Genomic DNA, 19,833 nt, shown 5'->3' on the forward strand with positions numbered 1-19,833 from the left:
ACAGGCATCCCTTCTCTCAGCCTGACTGCGGAGGAGTTAAGGCCAGTTTGGAAGGGCTCTGGGGGGCTGGGCAGTCTTCCTGGAGACTGCTGAGAGCCCTGGGCAGCCTTTCCAGACTGCCTCCCCAGCTCTCCCTCTGCTGCAGCATCCTTTACAGATCCAAGGCAGGCTTTTCAGAGTGGAAACCCAGGAGGCTGAGGCTTCCAGATTAACAAGCAGCCCTGAAAACGGAGTGTAGGGTGACAGGCATCAGGAACAGGCCTGTCTTTATTCTGAAAACTCAAGGTTTGCAGAGGTGTTGTCCTCAGATCTACTTGAATTTTTTCTTTTCTCTTTCTCTCCCCTGCCCTGCCCACCCTCTTGTTTGGTTTTTTGAGACAGGGTCTCGTTCTGTAGCCCAGGCAGACCTGGAACCAAGCCACTGTTTAGCAGAGGCTGGCTTCAGGTTTGTGGTATGATCCTCCTGTGTCAGCCTCCCAAGCACTAGGCTTACAGGTGGGGCCATCTCACCCAGGGTGGTCCCAGGACTTTAATGCATGATGACTTCTTTCCTAAAGGTCAGCTATGAACAGGATACTCAGTTTTAAAAGAGCCCAGGTCACATATCTTCTCGTTTCTATGAACAAGCACTATCAGTTTGATCTGGGGAACCTTCTAAGTTTCTTCTTTTGAGGGGAAGGTGGGGATGATAGTGTCTTGGTTTGTAGTTCTAGCTGGCCTAGAACTCCAGATTCTCCTGCCTTAGCCCCCAGGGCTGAGTTCACAGGTGGGAACCACCTGGCCTGGCTCAGGAGTTTCTTTGAATGTGTGCACGATGCTTGCTACCTAGTACTCGGCTAATACCATTTTTTGACACAGATTTTCAATCTCTGACCTATACTTCAAAGGTTTCCAGGTGGCCATATGTGAACTTCTTGGATATAAAACATGGTTAGAGGCCTTCTTCTCTTTAGTGGGGCTATTCATATGTGACACTGGGTTGAGAACATGATGCTTGACTGTGTGGTGTCACACATGGCTTTCAGGAGACATGGTTAATGTCTAACTTCTGGGTTCACAACCTACTCAGCTCAGAACTTGTGAACGGGGAGGGGGCATGGGCTGTATAGCTGCCTCCAGCTAACGAAAGAGTGGTGGTCTAGACTTGCAGACTCAAGACTCAGCTTAGTCTAACAGAAGGTCAAGTAGATTCTATGAAGTAGGAGTTGGGAGGTGCCTGGGAGACAGGGACGGTAAGAAGACGCTAGTGCCCATCAGGACTATGGGGTGCTGAGAGGGGACACTGCTCCTCGACAGAGCAAACTGCCTTTGATGCTCCATCCTGCCTCTTAGGCTCAACACCAACCCTCCTCCTCACTTCTCAAACTGTGTGTCAGGACTCCTGTGGCCTAAGGAGGAACAGGCCAGGAGGTAGAGGTTTATCTGGGGAGGATGGTTTGGCTCTTGAGGAGCCAAGCTAGAACTATATGTCACCAGTGAATACAACTGCCTAAACACAGTTAGCAAAACAGAGCTCTGGATTCATGGTGGACTCTTTGTCTCAACTGCAGTTTTCTGTCCACAGGAAAACAGCAACCCACATGCGTTTCTACCCAAGCAGGCCTGGCAGTGGCACTGAAGCCATGTCTTTCTAACTAGATGGAAACCGCCTCACCAGCGGGGACCGCATCCTACTCCTCCCCAAACGCCTTCATTAGGACACTACAGGCCACACTGCTGGTTTGTCAGCCAGAGCAGGGCGGAGTGTGGGGATGAGAGGATGGAGGGAAATGTAACATTTATATTTCTTTAAAAATTAGCTTCTTTAAATCTATTACAATTTCTACTGTCACTACCACTACCTGACAGAAGCTGAGAAAAAAATAAAAAAATGTACTATAATACTTTGTTAACAAATGATGCCATAAGGAACCAAAATCAAGGAATTTAAAACATGTCAAGAACTTCAAGAGCATGTAAAGTATTAAAGGCTGGCTCACAAGCAGAAGTATGCTGTCAAGATCAAGACAGGACATGACACACATCCCTTGTTAGAACGGCACCACCGCTGAGGTTGGACTAGAGATCTGGGCTGTCAGCATCCCCAGGGCCACACTGCTTCTCATGCTGAGTTCTTTTTTTTTTTTTTTTAATATTTATTTATTTATTATGTACACAATATTCTGTCTATGTAGATGCCTGCAGGCCAGAAGAAGGCACCAGACCTCATTACAGGTGGTTGTGAGCCACCATGTGGTTGCTGGGAATTGAACTCAGGACCTTTGGAAGAGCAGGCAATGCTCTTAACCACTGAGCCATCTCTCCAGCCCTCATGCTGAGTTCTTTATGAAGGAATTTTGATGTTTTTTTTTTTTTTTTGGTTTTTTGAGATAGGATTTCTCTGTAGCTTTGGAGCCTGACCTGAAACTAGCTCTTGTAGACCAGGCTGGTCTCGAACTCACAGAGATCCTCCTGCCTCTACCTCCTGAGTGCTGGGATTAAAGGCGTGCACCACCACTGCCCAGCTGGAATTTTGAAATCTTAACAGTCAACCCTCATTCATATGCTCATCTATGCTATTCTCCAACTTGAACTTGACTAATCAATGGGCAGAAACAGGCATGTAAATTAAGAACTAAAATATGACAACATTTACAAACATGTATCTATCAGAACAACCACTTGCCAGGTTAGAATAGGTGAGGTTTCACTGTGTACATAAATAAACAGACAAAGAACATAAAACATACAGAGACCCCTCCCGGATGATCTCAATGTCTCTGTGAAATCCAGCGTTCTAGAGCATGGAAGATACTCACCACTGCCAGCGCTCCCCTCTCGTTTGCTACGGGAGCCTCCACCACTGTCTCTGCCAGATTTTATGCGCTAAAGCAACAGGACAAGGAGAGAAGAATGAGTGACATCCCTTCAGAACCACACATAGCAAGAGTGATGTAAAACTAGCATCACCACGTGACCCTCAGGACAAATGCATCACCATCCAAGAGCTGAGTCAACAGAAAAAAGGACAGAATCTTTTTATTTTATTTTATTTGTTTTTTTCAAGACAGCGTTTTACTGTGTAGCTTTGGCTGACCTGGAATACACTCTCTAGACCAGGCTATCCTTGAACTCATATGGATCTGCCTGCCTTTACTGAGACTAAATGCAAATGTCATTATGCCTGGCTGGACAGAATTCTTTTGAAAGTAAGGTCTGATGACCCCCCGCCTCCCCCCACACACACACACCCTGCCGCCTGGATCTGCAGAGAACATAAATGGCATTTTTACTCAACAACAACCTTTGCACAGCCAAGCATCGACCTCTGGCCTCCATGAGTGTGCACACACGCACCACCAACACACACATGCACACTTGCTTGCTCACACATGAGCCCATCACAGTCTAGAGATGCCTACTGAAATACTTCTGAGTATCCAGGAAAGTAACTGTCGGCCAAACCGTAAGCATGTGTGAGATTTTTAGTAATGCTTTTATTTTAGAAGTTTAATGTCAAAAGCCAGGATGCTTTGGGTTTTTTGTTTTGTTTTGTTTTGTTTGAACCCTCAAATGGACTGGGTTAATTGTTACAGATTAGGGATGGGGTAGGAAATGGCCTTTGGTACATGTTTTTCTCCTCTTCCACTTTTTCTTTCAAACTATTATTATGCCCTGAATCTTTTCATCAAGAAAGTGCTGTTGGAGGCTTTGTTTTGTTTTTCAAGACAGGGTTTCTCTGAAGCCTTGGAGCCTGTCTTTAAACTCACTTTGTAGACCAGGCTGGCCTTGAACTCACAGAGATCCGCCTGCCTCTGCCTCCCAAGTGCTGGGATTAAAGGTGTGTGCCACCACCGCCTGGCTAATGGTGTTTTTAAGTACTTTATTTAATATTCATACATGCATATAATGTGTTAGTGGCCAATCCAACAATTCATCAAACAAATATAATAACTGTAAATATATGAGCAATGAATATTGGAGCTCCTGGTTTCATAAATGAAGCACTAATAACTGATTTCAGCACTCCGTTCTTCTCTCAGAGTTTCAGCTTGGATGCAAGCTAAAAACCAATAAACTGCAGAGTTCAACTACACTACAGATTGAATAGACTTCACATATCTACAGAATATTCCATCCAATGGATATGGGATATATATTCTCCTCAGCAGTCCATGGGACAGTCTCTAAAATAGGTTACATTCTAGGTTACAAAGCAAGACTTAACAGCAACAAACAATAAAATAATGTTAACTGTTAACGTCTTGCCAGTTAACAATTAAATAAAACTATAAGTCAACAGCAGAAAGAAACAGAAAACACACAAAGAGTTGGAGACTGAACAATAGACTTTGAGTGATCAGCAGGTTGTTGAAGAAATCAGGGGAAATTTAAACATTCCTAGATCAAATGAAATCGCTCTTCATCAGAACCTGTCAAATATGGCTAAGGCAGTTCTAGGAGGAAAGTTTATGGCTGAGTATGCACAGGAGACATCAAAGGCCAGTGGGAAGCTCGGTGGGTGAAAGTACTGCCCAGCAAGTCTCATGGCCTGAACTTGATCCCCGGCTTCACTCTAAGGTAGAAGAAGAGAACCAGTTCTACAGAATGGCCCCCTGGCTTCCACAGGCGTACTGTGGCATACATGCCCCCCAATTGTGCACATACTCACAGCAATCCTTTTTTTAATTACAGAAAGCTGAAATAAACAACCTAATGATGAACCTTAGAAAAACACCCAACACACTAGATGACAGCAAATAATACAACAAATAATACAATCAACTTGTGAGACGGGGACTAAGAGAGCAGCACAGAATTAAATTAAAAAGTTGGCTCTTTGAAAAAACACAAAGACGACTGAAAATCTATAGCCAATTAAACCAAATAAAGAGAAAAAAGACTCACATTAATAACATTAGAAATAAAAAAAAAATAAGGTTATCAGAGTCCAGTGAAATCCAAAGGTTATTATAGAATACACTGAAAACCTACATTTCAAAAGACTGGAAAATTTGAAGAAATTGATAAATTCCTGGACACATACAACTTACCAGAATTAAATCAAGAAGACAGAAATAACTTAAAGAGATCTATAATTAGCAATGATATTGAAAATGCAACAAGAGTCTAACAACAATGCCCAGGACTGGATGGATTTACTGCCAAATTCTACCATGCATTCAAAGAAGAGCTTCCTTAAATTGTTCTATAAAACAGAAGGAGAAAGAACACGATTCCAAACTCATTCTACAAATCTACATTTTCCTAATATCAAAACTGGGTACAGACAGAACAAAACATTAAGAACACTATAAAACAATTTCACCAATAAACATAGGCATAAAAATTATCAATAAAATATTTGAAAACTAAACTCAACACATTAAGAAGATGACACATCATAAACAAGATGGCTCCATTACAAGGATGCAGAACAATCTAGCAGATGCAAACTAATAAAGGTAATCCAGCACATAAGCAGACATGAGTACAGAAATCACATTACCTGCATACATGAAGATAAGGTGCTTGACAATTGACAATGTTCAACATCTCTTCATTATAAAAGCCTTGAAGAACCTAGGAATAGAACTAAAGATCCCAAGCAGCCAAAGCAATCCTACACAGAAAGAGCAATGCTAAAAAAAAAAAAAAAAAAAAAAAAATCACAACATTCAATTTCAGAGTCACCCCATCGAATGTGAAGACAACTCCTGCGTCCTGCTCAGGTGGCCCTAGGTGGGAACAGGATACTTAGGGAGGTGTGAGCTTTCACAGCCACCAAATTATTTTATCCACCATGCTGTCCCTGCCCTCAGCTACAACCTTCTGCCCCTGTTTGAACCCTATTTTCCTAACAACCACTTAAATCTCTGCGTTCCACCCATCTGGACTCCTGGCCCACCGTGGGCACCCCTTGTCTGACTCATCTCTCTGGCATTCACCAAGAGAAACCTAAGCCTCGGCTGCTTCTGTGACTCACCCCTTCTCAGGACACTGGGAAATGACCAAGCACGCAGATGGTCACCACAGGGCATCAAGGATATACTCAGCATCTCAGCCCATGCCCACAGAACTCCACTCTCTCCCCTCTTCACCTGTGGCAAGTGTTTCCTGCTGCTGCATGGGCTGGAGGTGAGAGCATCCTGTGAAGCCTGAGTCTCCCTCCAGTTCCTCTATTTGGAGATGTCCTGCGTGTCTCTGCTGGCTCAAGGTTACCTCTAACATCCTGTCTGTAGAATGGTATTCATCCTTACTTCCAGCTCAACATCCACGTGCACTCAAACCCGACAAATAACGGCCATAGGATATGGCTCAGCGGGTCACAACTCTTGCTGTGCAAGCCCGATTCCTGAGTTCTATCACTGAACACACAGCGGAAGCAACGAACCAGCTCTTGAAAGCTGTCTTCTGACCTTCCATGCACTGTGACACAGGCAAGCTCACATTCTCTCTGTGGCTTTTCATAGCTCTTTCTCTCTTCACACACATATTACATTTACAAAATTAAAAAAAAAAAACCAACAAATCCAACCAGAAGGGAATCTAATGTGCCAATCACTGTTAACAGCCATGTCAAGGGTTTTGTACAGACACCACCAAGATGACACTGAGGTTCAAAGAATAGGAACCATGAAGCCTTAGTCAGCTGTTCACTGCTGACACCATGGGGAGAAGTCTGACCAACAGTATCTTAGGCGACCATTCTTTCTCAGCGGGTGCAGAGGAAAACCCCCAGGGACAGACCCGTGACAACAGCAATCCCATCAGGCCATGGGGCTGACTCTTGCAGGTCTTCCAGGGAGTCCAGAGCTGGCTGGGAGCTGGTCTTGCCCTGTCAGTGTAGAGCCAAGAAAAAAACAGAAGGAACTCAGGAGAGCTGCCTAACAGCTAGTCTAGGCTAGGCTGGGGAAGAGTCCCTGTCACAGGGCATAACACAAACGTGGCAGTCAGCAGGGTGAGTGGGCTGAGCCGAGGCACTTCTGAGATGAGAAAATAAAGGTCAGGTGGGTAGTGTATTAAGATAATAATGGGGTGGATCTAGAATTTGTACAGTTAGACACTGAAATTGGAGAAGCTGTCTGGAGAAAGCATTAACTGAAAATCAAATAGGCACAAAAATATAATTTATGTATGAAGGGTAAATGCAAATGGGAGTTTGTAGTTGGCTCTGTGGCTCACAGTGTCAGGCTGGCCATGGTGGCCTGCGCAGCACTCCAGGGTCCACTCTTAGACTGACATCTGACCCACAGCCCAACCCAGATCCATCCAGGACCAGGTCCATTTCTGGAACTCAACAGTGGCTGTGAAACAGCACCATGTGATGTTCTTGCCACATGGGAGATGCGGGTTTTGTAAATATTCAGAGTCACACTCATTTCGGGCCGAGTGTGATGGCAGACACAGGAGGCACTGGTGCCATGACAATGACAGTTCTCAGTTCCTCAGTGCTTAACTGAGAAAAAGCCATATAATGGAATAAAGAGCAAGCCTGACAGCTACAGACACTGGCTAGCGTTGCCAGGAGCCTGTGTTATTTGACTAAGTGGAGGTTAAAAGTTGTAAGGTAGTGTTTTTGTAAAAGTCACTCCCTTTAAGAACATATGTATACCTTTAATCCCCGCACTGGGGAGGTAGAGGCAGGTGTATCTATAAGTTCAAGACATGCCTGGTCTACACAGTGAGTTCCAGGACAGCCAGGGCTACACAGAAAACCCTGCCTTGAAAAAAATAACAAAAGAAAAAAGAATGTATGTATTATGATGTTTACATATATTTGTAAAAATGCCCAGGAGCATAACATGTTGATCGATCTCTACAAGTGGCATGAATGATTTTCACCTTTTTATTTTATTTGAATGAAAACTATTTAGAGTGGGTCACAGCGGCATGATTGCAGCGCGGGCAGCTGGAACACGGAGGCAGGAGGAATGCAAGTGTGAGATCACCTTGGGAACTTCTGAGATCCTTTCTCAGCAAACCAGAGTTGTTTACAAAGGAATCTGCCTGACTTTCCCCAGGTGCTGGGACTGAGCACAGGGCTACCCACACACCATGGAAGTGCTCAACACTGACCCACCCAGCTCTATTTCTCTCTCTCTCTCTCTCTCTCTCTCTCTCTCTCTCTCTCTCTCTCTCTCTCTCTCTCCTCTCTCTCTCTGTCTGTCTCTCTCTGTCTCTGTCTCTCTCTCCTTTCTTTTTTTGTTTTTTGTTTTTCGAGACAGGGTTTTTCTGTGTGTAGCTTTGGCTGTCCTGGAGCTAGCTCTTGTAGACCAGGCTGGCCTCGAACTCAGAGATCCGCCTGCCTCTGCCTCCCGAGTGCTGGGATTAAAGGTGCGCCACCACCGCCCATCCTCTAATCCTCTTTTAATTATTTGAGACACAGTCTTGTTGAGTTGCTCAGGTTGGCCATAAATTTGTCATCCTCCTGCCTCAGCCTTCTGAGCAGCTAGAATTAGTCCCCAGATCCAGCTCTGAATAAAAGAATATTTATTGTTTTATTTTGTTTTTTTTGTTTTTTGTTTTTTCGAGACAGGGTTTCTCTGTGGCTTTGGAACCTGTCCTGGAGCTAGCTCTTGTAGACCAGGCTGGCCTCGAACTCACAGAGATCCGCCTGCCTCTGCCTCCCGAGTGCTGGGATTAAAGGCGTGCGCCACCACCGCCCTATTTATTGTTTTAATAATAGGAAAAAGAGATAGCACTCTTATTTTGAAAATCTCACTTAGTGGATGGGGAGAGGAGAGCAGAGTGAGAAAGATCAAGCTAGAGCACAGGACTTGGTCCAAGCTCTGTGGTCAGTGGGTCTGAGCTTCCTCATTCAGGAAATGTACAGTGACCTTTCTCCAGTATCACTGTATCAGTGAGAGCAGTTGAATTAGTTAATAAGCCGAGTGCTCAGACAGTGCCGGCCTCTAAAATGCACTCCATAAACACAAGCTGTTGTTTTCATCTGCAGGGCTGGGGATGGAATCCAGGCCTCCCACACACTCAGCAGGTACTTCAGCTCGAGCTACACCCAGTCCCCATGGTTACCATCGCTGTCTAGTGCAGTCAATGTACTAACGTTAACAGAAGGAGAGCTGCTGCTGGGAACATGGAGAAGATGGCTAGGGCCACCCAAGCTCTTTGCTCTGACTCTCCTGTTGCCAACCCCGCGTCCCTCTCCCTTTCTGATCACAGGGTTAGTTAGTTCTGGATTCTCCAGCAGTCCCGGGCAAAAGCCAGCTGTGGTAAAAGTGTCTTGAATTCAGTCACATGGCCATTGCACAGAGTGTCTCTGGTCAACTTCTCCTGCAGGAAGAGCTCACAAATAAAATTATAGGGGCCAAGAAATACAGCAAAAACAAAACAAATAAACAAACAAAACCCTGAAAATCTGACTGGTCATAGAAAACTGTATTAAAAAAAGACACAGGAGAGCCCAGAAATGTGGAAATGTTTCAATAAATTAAAATATACCTATATAGGTATCAACAATGATGTCTCTGAAGAAAATTTAATTACAGAAGAAAAAAACCCTAAGGATTGTAAACAAGAAACACACAGATAAAGCTTCAACTTTAGAAGAGAACATCCTTAATTCAGAAGTTTATTATATTTTCTCCCATAACTAATAATGTTTTTTTTCCTTGTAGAAACCAGGAAACAGAGACCTTCCCCATAGGCTCACAATCTAAGACCGACCAACTGAGGTGGGACCCACACCAATTATTCGAGAAGCTGCTTTCCCATGTGTCCACCCTTCCTCTTTCAGCCCTTCCGATTCCTTCGACCTATCTCTGACCTTGCTCCTCTCCACTCCATGCGGATAACTCAAACTTAAGTAAGAGACCACCCAGAAAATGTTTCTTTGATGCATGATGCAAAAAGAAACACTGAAGAACAAAGAAAACAGTTTTTTCTTTTTTCTTTCTTCCTTTTTTGTCTTTTCTTATTTCCTTTTTTTTTATGTTTTTGAGACAGGGTTTCTTTGTGTAGTCCTGGCTGTCCTGGCACTCGCTATGGAGACCAGGCTGGCCTCAGACTCACAGAGATCCGCCTGCCTCTGCCTCCAGAGTGCTGGGATTAAAGGCATGGGCCAAAAACAATGCTCTTATGCAAAAAGAATCATGGGTGGACGGGAGAAAAGAAAAACAGGGAGCACAGAGTCTGTAGAAGTCAAAGGTTCTGAGGAAACTGAAGACTGAGGTAGAGTATGAACCATTTAGGGAAAGCTGTAGTGACAGAACATGTCTACGTGACAGTCGGCGTCACAGGTTACCCTGACCCTAGTGATGCAGCATCTGAGGCCCTGAGTGGGCAGAGCTGTTGACGTGGTGATAGGTGAGACAGACACAGAAGAGTCTGAGGGAGCCATCCAGGAATAAGAATTAGCGGCAGAGAAAGATATCAATTGTTAAAAAGATTTCTCTAATCCCTGAGGGTCCCTGACAAACAGTTTGTTCCTCTGATGTACAGTTTCCATGATTTATTGCACTTTCCCAATGACAACAAGGCTTGCCAAATCCTAGTCTAATCCCCATTAGGATGGATCCTCAGAAGAAACCATTCTTTTCGCCATAAGAAGGTAGCTTTATTTCTTCAAAGTACAATGAATATGAAACAGCTTCAGGTCTGTGCTCCTTAATGAACATATAAACATTCTGATACAGAGAAACGAAAAGGCTGAGCAGGAACAAGAAGGAAGAGTGGGTCCAGTGAAGTTACTCTAGTCATTTAAATTCAGTAATGTCCTTTAGTTCCTGGAATATCAGTCTAAAGAGGTCATCCAGATTTTAAGAAGGGTCCCACTACTATAGAGACTGTAATAAGGCAAAAGAGGGCAAGAGAAGATACAAGGGCCAAGGGAGACAGAGCAGAGGCAAAAGTGACTCCCACAGAAATGAAGAATGAACAGCAACCACACTGACCCAACTCAGCTCAAAGTTAAGATGGGATTTTTTTAGTGGCGAACTGAAAATATTGCGAGAAAAGGAAACTCTAAGTATACTTAATCCCTAAATTGCATTGCTCAGAAATTTTTTGTAATCAATGTTTCTTTTTTTAAAGGTTTATTTATTTATGTATATGAGTGCTCTATCTGCATGTACACCTACATGCCAGATCAGGATCCCACTATAGAGAGTCATGAGCCACCATGTGGTAGCTGGGAATTGAACTCAGGACCTCTGGAAGAGCAGCTGGTGCTCTTAACCACTGAGCCATCTCTCCAGCCCACAATCCATGTTTCTTAAAGCTTACGCTCACATTAAAGTTAAGCCATTGTGGCCTTGGTGCAGCGGTACATACCTATAATTCCAGCAGGCTGAGGAAAAAGGATTGCCATTAGTTTGAGGCCAACTTGAGCTGCACAGAGAGGTCTATGTAACCTGTAAGGATGGGTTACATAGTGAGACCCTGTCTCCAAAACAAAACAAAAGTTGCTTATGAACTACCCACAAGTGCCATGAAGCCAAGAGGCTACTTTTGAGGGCGGAGACAGAATTCTTCTTGGAATCTAGGAAACCAAGACCAGGGCCGCAGGCGCAGAAGTGACTATCTGTAGAAGCTTGGGCTCACTGTAGACTGTAAAGACTCAGAATTCAGGCATGCTTGTTCAGTAAGAGACTCATCTTTGCACACGCTCCCATGGTTCTGTATGAGGAGCCCCAACAATGAATTCAATTCCAAAATGTGCTTCATTTTGCTTCATACATACTTTTCAACTCCTATTAAATACATAATTACAGTTGTAGTCACCTGACCTTCTCCTTGTGGCAGTGCATGTGTCACAAGCCTCACGCGTTATTTCATTAGCGTTTGCTACAGTGCACAGACTGGCTATTACAGCACATTTTAATGGTGTAGCCCAGCTTGGCAAATAAACATCAACTTGATGTTTTATAGGACTTTTAAAGTAAAACTAGTTTGCTCATAATATTTTTACAGGATATTAGATCACATCTGAGAAGTGAAGACAGCCAGCCACATTCTGCAAGCATGTGAGAATTAGATCCTCTCTACAGCCAGGATAACTGCATAAAAGTCATTATCGCTACACTAAGCCTCGTCTAGAATTTTATTTCTAGCTGGATGTTGTGGTGCTTGCCTTTAATCCCAGCACTAGGGAGGTAGAGGCAGGAGGATCTCTGTGAGTTCAAGGCAGCCTGGCCTACAGAGCGAGTTCCAGGACAATCAGGGCTACATAGTGAGATCTTGTCTCAAAACAACAAAGAAACAAAAAGAGAGTTTTAATTTCAATATATCAATATTAGCTTTAAGAACATATGTTTTCTTGGTAACAGGAAATATTCACAACTCACGTACATGCTAGACGCTCTAGGCTCAGGTGTGGGGGAGGTAGTGCAAGTGGGAACCTGCTATCCATCTGCTGCAGAAACGCGCCGACAATGGCTTCTCTGCACTGTGTTCTGCCACAGGGACACCTCGGGAGCAAATCCCCGATGCCACAGCAAGTGACAAACAATCTCTCAGTTACTTCCTCCCCTGGAAAATCGAAATTATTCATCTATCAGTAGCTCTCCGCTAAGGACTCCATAGAAGCCATCTGGAGTCCTATCTTAGAAGCTGCCCTACTTAGATAATTTCGGTGATATTTCCATTACAATAGAGTGGAAAAAGCAGTTCAATTCTGCCTCTTCCTGCCATGCTAGGAACTGAACCCAGGTCCTGTGCATGCTCACTAAGAAAGTGAGCTATCATGAGATGCAGCCCCAGCTCTTCAACTCTGCTTCAAATACTGTTCTTCGTTTTATCATTACTTTATTTTTTTAATTTTTATTTTATTTTATTTTTTTGAGACAGGTTTTCTCTGTAGCTTTAGAGGCTGTCCTGGAACTCGCTCTGTAGACCAGGCTGGCCTGGAACTCACAGAGATCCGCCTACCTCTGCCTCCCAAGTGCTGGGATTAAAAGCGTGCACCACCACTGCCCAGCATTACTTTATTTTCTAGGACTATCATCTAAACAGTAAAAACGCAATGGCTACACTGGAAATGCTGCTCAAGTGCCTGCAAATGTTCACACCATTCTCAGATTTTAGTATTGACAAGTAAAGTTAGTTCTGTATTGACTTCTAACATATTTCTTTTTTGTTGTGAAAACTGGCATTCACAGTACAGATATCATCACAGCATTTTGAACAGAATGGGTTTTAGTAGAGTCTCCTCACCAACTCTTCCACCCCCTACCGCCCTTGGTTCTCTCTTGTGCCCCTCACCCCAACTCTTTTCTCTTTCAAGTTTAATGTGTCTTATGCCTATCCCCATCCTTCCTCATTACCTATTTTTACCCTCTCTTGGTCTCCTTTCTAGGTTTTCGGCGACACACACACACACACACACGCACGCACGCACGCACGCACGCACAGAGTTGGGATGCACACATGAAAGAGAACAGAGTTTAAGTCGCCTCACTTAACATTTGTACTTTCCAGATCTGTTCACTGTAGCGCTATTTGATTTGTAATAAAGTTTGCCTGAAGATCAGAGAGTAAACTCCACTGATAAGCCTTACAGACCAGACAGTGGTTACTCACACCTTTAATCCTAGTAGCCATACTAGTTGCCATAGAAACTAGGCAGTGCATGCCTTTAATCCCAGCACTAGAGAGGAACATAAAACGGGAGGAGACAGTTCTCAGGCTCAGTCTCATTCTGAGATTCCTGGAGGCAGGATGGCCATTTCGGACTGAGGTTGAGGTAAGAGCCAGTGGCTGGCTGCTTTGCTTTTCTGACTTTCTGGTTAAACTTTAATTTCTCTCTCTGAGTTTTTATGAATCATTCTTCAATTCATTTTCCAGAAAATTTCATTTTTTGCTACTGTTGAGTGAAATTCCAGCTCTGCTGTGATGCAGGCTCCTATCCCGTGCATTTCAGCTACAGCAGGCTGACACTGTGAAAATTAACAGACAATAGCTTCCGGCCCACATGAGATACCTGTTCCCTCATTTCTTTCATTTTTTCCAACCGCTTGAGTTTTGTGGCATATTCTTGAACTTCTTTTAATCCGATATCTGTGCAGAGACGAACTAAGAAACGTAAGCCTAAATTAAAAAACAAAAACAAAAACAAAACAAAAAATATTTAGGAAAGGAAAGATGCACAGAGCAGTTTCAATCCAATAGAGCAAGCCTGACATTTGGCAGAGGCTGGATGCTGACAGCACTTTGTTTTCTCTTAAAACGTAATTATAGTCGGGCGGTGGTGCTGCACGCCTTTAACTCCAGCACTGGGGAGGCAGAGGCAGGCAGATCTCTGTGAGTTCGAGGCCAGCCTGGTCTATAGAGTGAGTTCCAGAATGGCCAGAGTTATTATATAGTGAGAGTTTGTCTCACCTCCCCACCCAACCCAAACTCATTACACCTTGCAATCTCTAGACCTGGGAGAACCAACTTCCTTGTAGGTGACCTGCCCTGTCATGCCATCAGACCACAGAAAGGGCACAGCACAAGGATGACAACTCAGGGCTGCAACGTTTGTTAATGTGCCAATGACAGATACACACACAAAGATTCCTAAGGGAGACTTGGCTACAAAATGTAGAGTGTACAGAGAAGGAGGAGGAAGATATTACCAGTAAATGTTCTTTTTACTGCTGGTAAATTCATTGTTTTAATCAATATTATTCACATTAAAGAAACACACTTTATAGTTGGGCTTGAAGTCAACATCAAATATGTATAAGACAATTACAAGAGAGGGTGGATGTGCACACCTCTGAGCTGACACCCAGACGAGGACCTGGAAGAGTCCCACACTTTGCCTCTGCCTGTGCTCTTCCCACCCACCCCACACTTCCGCTCCTGGAACTTCTGTGTGTATGATCATCACATCATAAAACAGCAAGAAAATCCTCCCATCACTTATACATCTCACTCAACATATTTAGTTGGGTTTACACAAATGATTAGTTTCTTTAGAGACAAGGTCTCATGTATCCTAGGTTGGCTTCAAACTTGCTAGGTAGCCGAGGGTGATCTTTTGGCTTTTCCTCCACAGAGCTGAGACTACAGGCACAAGCCACCAAGCCTTCTTTATTATTGGTATGTATATTAGAGTTTGCTTTTGGATATAAGATTGCATTGATAAAATTAGCAAAGGTGTGATGATTTAGAGCCGTAATCCCAGAATTGAAAAGCTGAGGCAGGAGGAATGCCACAGTCCAGGCCAGCCTGGACTAAGAGTGAGCCCCATCTCAAAAGAACAAAGTTTTAAGAAGCAAAAAATGAAAAGGAAACCAAGTGATTTCTCTCTGATCACTGAGAACGTGATGAATAAGGCATCTGCCGTTTGTTGTCTCGTTGCTTTGTACCGCTTTTGTGCCAGTTCAGAAGATTTAGTTTCTATCAATACAAGAGCAATGCAGACTATGGTAGAGCATTTGTAAGTTAAGTGCAGGTACAAAGAAAAGATGAAAGTTAATCATTTCTCCTCTACCCTCAGACAGTGCTAAACATTTTAGATATTTCTTTGTACTCTCTTGTCAGTTATCAAGACAATAAGTAAAAGCTAATTTAAAAGCTAGTTTTGGAGGGATGGGGAGAGAGAGTACAGGCAAGACAACTGGAATGGGAGGCAATGTGGAAACCTAGTGCAGTGGAAACTTCCTGGAACTTCCTAGCGAGGACTCCTAGTGAAGGAGGATACAGGGCCTGAAGAGGCCATCTTCTGTAACCAGGCAACACATCCAGTGGTGGGATTGGGACACCAACCCAGCCACAAAGCTTTTGTCCCGTATCTGTCCTGCCTGTAAGCTGTGCTGGGGCAAAGGCGGTTCAGAGCTTGTGGGAGTGGCCAAGCAATGACTGGTCTAACTTGAAGCCCAAACCATCAGAAGGAGCCCATGCCCTCACTTCCTGGATGGCCAGGAACTGGAGCTGGATGGCTCAAAGACCTAGGGTAGAACCAAACATGATTAACAAAAGAAACAAGTCAATGAAATGATTCCTAACGGTATTCTGCTGTACTCATAGATCGGTGCCCAGCACAATTGTCATCAGAGAGGCTTCGTCTGGCAGGTGATGGGATACTGCCATCAGCTGATGATGTAGACACCATAGCCAAACCTTAGGAGCTCAGAGAACCCCAAGGAAGAGGGGTAGGAAGAATTATAAGGCCCAGAGGGGTCAAGAACACTAGGAGAATATGGCTCACAGAATCAACTAGGCAGGACCCATGGGGACTCATAGAGACAGAAGAGACCACCACAGAGGAGCCTGCAGAGGTCTGCACCAGGTCCTCGGCAGACAGGCTGAGGTTGTTTTACTTGGGGTTTTTGTGGACTCCTAACAGTGAGGTTGTCTCTGACTCTTTTTGCCTGTCCTTGGGAACTTTTCCTCCTATTGGTGGCCTTGTCAAGCCTTGCTATGACAGTGTGTGCCTAATCTTTTTGTGTCTTGTTATGCCATTTTTGGTTGACGTCCCTGGGAGGCCTGCTCTTTTCTGAAAGGAAATGGAGGAGCAGTGGATCTGAGGGATAGGGGATGTGTGCATGGGACTGGGAGGAGCTGGAGGACAGGCTGTGGCTGGGATATACTGTATGAGAAAAGAATAAATGAAAAGAAAAATAACCCACTAGTTTTTTTGTTTTGTTTCTTTTAAAGGCAGGGAGTCATGCATGTGGCCCAGAGTGGCCCACAACTCATTATGTAGCTGGGCTAGCCTATGACTTCTTACCCTTCTGTCTCTGCCTCCCAGACAAGCAACACCATACCCAGCTTCAGCAATGCTGGGGATCAAAGTTAGGGCTCCTTCGTTTCTGGGCAAGTTCTCTACAAACTAAATTATATTTTTAACCCCTCAAAATAAATTTCTAATACCTAAAAATAGCCATAATGTGCTGAAATTGTGTTTATTTAATTGAAAAAGTAGTTCCAAAATATACCAATTTCCTTGTGATAAACTACAAAGCAGAAAACCCCACAAATCTGAACTTCTGATCACTCAGAGGCTCCTGATAGCTAGCTCAGTTCCAGCTTCCAGGGAGCCTGGACTGGCTCCCAGGCACGTCAGTTTCTGAGTTACCATGTTCCTCTGTATAGGGCGGAGTACTGCACACACAGTAGGTGTGCTGGCTCTGCACTGCTTCTGTCTACCACGACCCAGGGTTACATTCTCCCTCTTGCTCTCACTATGCTGCCAGGCTGTTTGTCTCGCTTCCTCTAGAACTGCTGGGCTGCAGGCACCTACCTGCAGGCACCTACCATCCTGCCAGGCTTCACCCATACTTCCTGACAGCCTTAGAGTAAGGAGGTATAGAGCATACGTCTCCCCTTACCATAACTACCATTAAAATTATACTTTATAATCGTTAGCTAGAGGTTAAAAATTAATTTCTTTTCTTTTCTCTTTTTGCCTTTTGTTTTTCAAGACAGAGCTTCTCTGCGTAACTACTCTGGCTGTTCTGGAACTCACTCTGTAGACCTGGTTGGCTTTTAATTCACAGATATCCACTTGCCTCTGTCTCCCAAGTATTGGGATTAAAAGTGTATACCACCAGAAGAAAGTGACTGGCAAACTGCCAATATAGGTGGAACTGTCTTTGAAATTTCCTGCTTCATGAAAAAGTCTGCTGGATACTATGGATCAGTAGGCTGAAGATGGATGCCCCAATGTTACAGAAGAACTTTGGGTGACTGTCCAGACAACAAGATGTCTCTGTCAATTCTAGAGTTTTGGAAGTTGCTTACAAAGCACTTCTTGTTTACTTAGGTAATATTATATCCTTCTGGAGTCTTTGATGGAGTTGAAGAGTAGATAGTAATAATATAGCTTTACTTACTGGTAATAAAAGATAAAGTAGATATAAATATAGTAACTGTAATTCTCGTTTGAATTGAATTGAATTCTTCCTTCTGTCTATGTGTTGCTTTTATTGGTTAATGAATAAAGAAACTGGCTTGGCCTGATAGGGTAGAACAGAGCTAGGCAGGGAAAACTAAACTGAGTGCTGGGAGAAAGAGGAGTGGGGTCAGAGAGAAGCTATGTAGCTGGAGACAGATGCTGGGAACTTTACCTGGTAAGTCACAGTCACATGGCGATACACAGATTACTAGCAATGGGTTAGATTAAGATATAAGTGTTAGCCAATAAGCAGCTAGAGCTAATGGGCCAAGCAGTGTTTTAAATAATACAGTTTCTGTGTGGTTATTTCGGGTCTGAACTGCCGGGCTGGAATGAACAAGCGACCTCATATGACAGCAGTTGGTTAAGTCCTCTCTTCTATAAGCAGGGCTCCAGTACTTTTCAGAATTACCCCGCCCACTCTCTATGGTTGACTCCATTCCCACAGATGTCGTTTTTCATTGCTGTGCTCCCTGGCACATCTCTAATTTCTTCTTTTCTACTACACTGCTCCCTGCAGCCGACAAACAGCCACCTCTTCCATCCTTAGAGAAGCATCCTAGACCACTCCTCATGCCTACTGCATATTTCTTTTTTTTTAAAAAAAAATTTATTTATTTATTATGTATACAATATTCTGTCTGTGTGTATGCCTGCAGGCCAGAAGAGGGCACCAGACCCCACTACAGATGGTTGTGAGCCACCATGTGTTTGCTGGGAATTGAACTCAGGACCTTTGGAAGAGCAGGCAATGCTCTTAACCTCTGAGCCATCTCTCCAACCCGCCCACCGCATATTTCAACCTGCTGCTCTTCTGTTTCTGCCTCTACTTCCCCAATGACTTTCCAGGGTCAGTGGCTTTTGGTTGGTATCTTCTATGATTTTTTTCTCAGTGCTGCATATGAAATCTGGAGCATCGGAGTATCATGCAAGCACTGCCACTGAGTGACAGTCCCAACCCCAAGTGCCACAAGTCATAGTGTCTTCCTGAAGTTCCTCTCCCTTGGCTTTGGGGGCTCTATTCTTGTTTGCTCTCCAGACCTCCTTTCTCAATCCCCTACGCATCCTCTACTCCACTTGAATGTTGGTGTTCTGCAGGTCCACTCTTGGACTATTAATTTATGATCTCTCCTGAGATGTCGCACCCATTTATCAACCTCAGTCAGGCTGCATCTTAATAATTTAAAGCTAGTTTCTCACTCTCTCCTCAGTGTTTACCACAGTCGCCTCTACGTATCACGGTGACTTTGTTAGAGGAGCTTGGATAGCTCAACCACATCACAAGACCCAAAACACCTGCCCCACGCTGACATCACCACCCCAACTCTTCCTCCTACGTTCCTCTACATAAATACTTAAGTTATGCTTCTCTTTTGCCTACTTTCACAATTACTCATTTTGACTGTTAAATATCTTGTTTGAGTATGTGCATGTGGTGTATGCATGTGTACATGTTCATGTGTGTATGGGTGTATATGTATTTATGTGGGTACCAGATGTGATGTATGCATGTCCACATGTTCATAAGTGTATGTGTATTTATGTGGGTACCAGATGTGATGCATGCATGTGTACATGTTCATGTGTGTATAGGTGTATATGTATTTATGTGGGTATCAGATGTGATGCACACATGTGTACATGTTCATGTGTGTTTGGGTATATGTATATTTATGTGGGTGCCAGGCGTGATGTATGCATGTGTACACATTCATGTGTGTATGGGTGTACATGCATTAATGTGGGTGCCAGGTATCTTCCTCAATTGATCACCACCTTATATTTGAGAGAGGGTCCTTCAGTGGACCTGGAACCTGTTGATTTGGCTAGACTGGATGGCCGGCAAGCTCCAGAGATCCTCCTATATCTGCTGCACCAGCCCTGGGGTTACAGGCTTGTGCCCCCATGTTAGGCTTCTTACATGGGTGGTAAGGATCCAAACTCAGGATCTTATGCTTGTTTGGAAGGCATTTTACTGAGTCATCTCCCCAGCTCTGACTCTGTTAAAT

General features: G+C 43.9%; 1 protein-coding gene across 5 annotated transcripts in view; it reads right to left on the bottom strand.

The window, feature by feature from the left end:
• Ift88 (intraflagellar transport 88) overlaps window positions 1-19,833 on the bottom strand; it is a 108,251-nt gene that overhangs the window by 14,488 nt on the left and 73,930 nt on the right. For 2 of the 5 annotated variants that reach the window (XM_038310436.1, XM_038310435.1), the window contains exons 23-24: window positions 13,919-14,025; window positions 2,799-2,865 (exon numbers count right to left, since the gene is read on the bottom strand). In XM_038310436.1, coding sequence (XP_038166364.1) covers window positions 2,799-2,865; window positions 13,919-14,025 — 174 coding nt within the window. Of the gene's footprint in view, window positions 1-2,798; window positions 2,866-6,558; window positions 6,818-10,067; window positions 11,352-12,175; window positions 12,469-13,918; window positions 14,026-19,833 lie in introns of those variants that run through there. The other 3 variants (XM_038310437.1, XM_038310439.1, XM_038310438.1) reach the window with 3 other exon arrangements.

The sequence above is a fragment of the Arvicola amphibius genome, chromosome 13 (genome assembly GCF_903992535.2).
Source record: "Arvicola amphibius chromosome 13, mArvAmp1.2, whole genome shotgun sequence".
NCBI lineage: Eukaryota > Metazoa > Chordata > Mammalia > Rodentia > Cricetidae > Arvicola > Arvicola amphibius.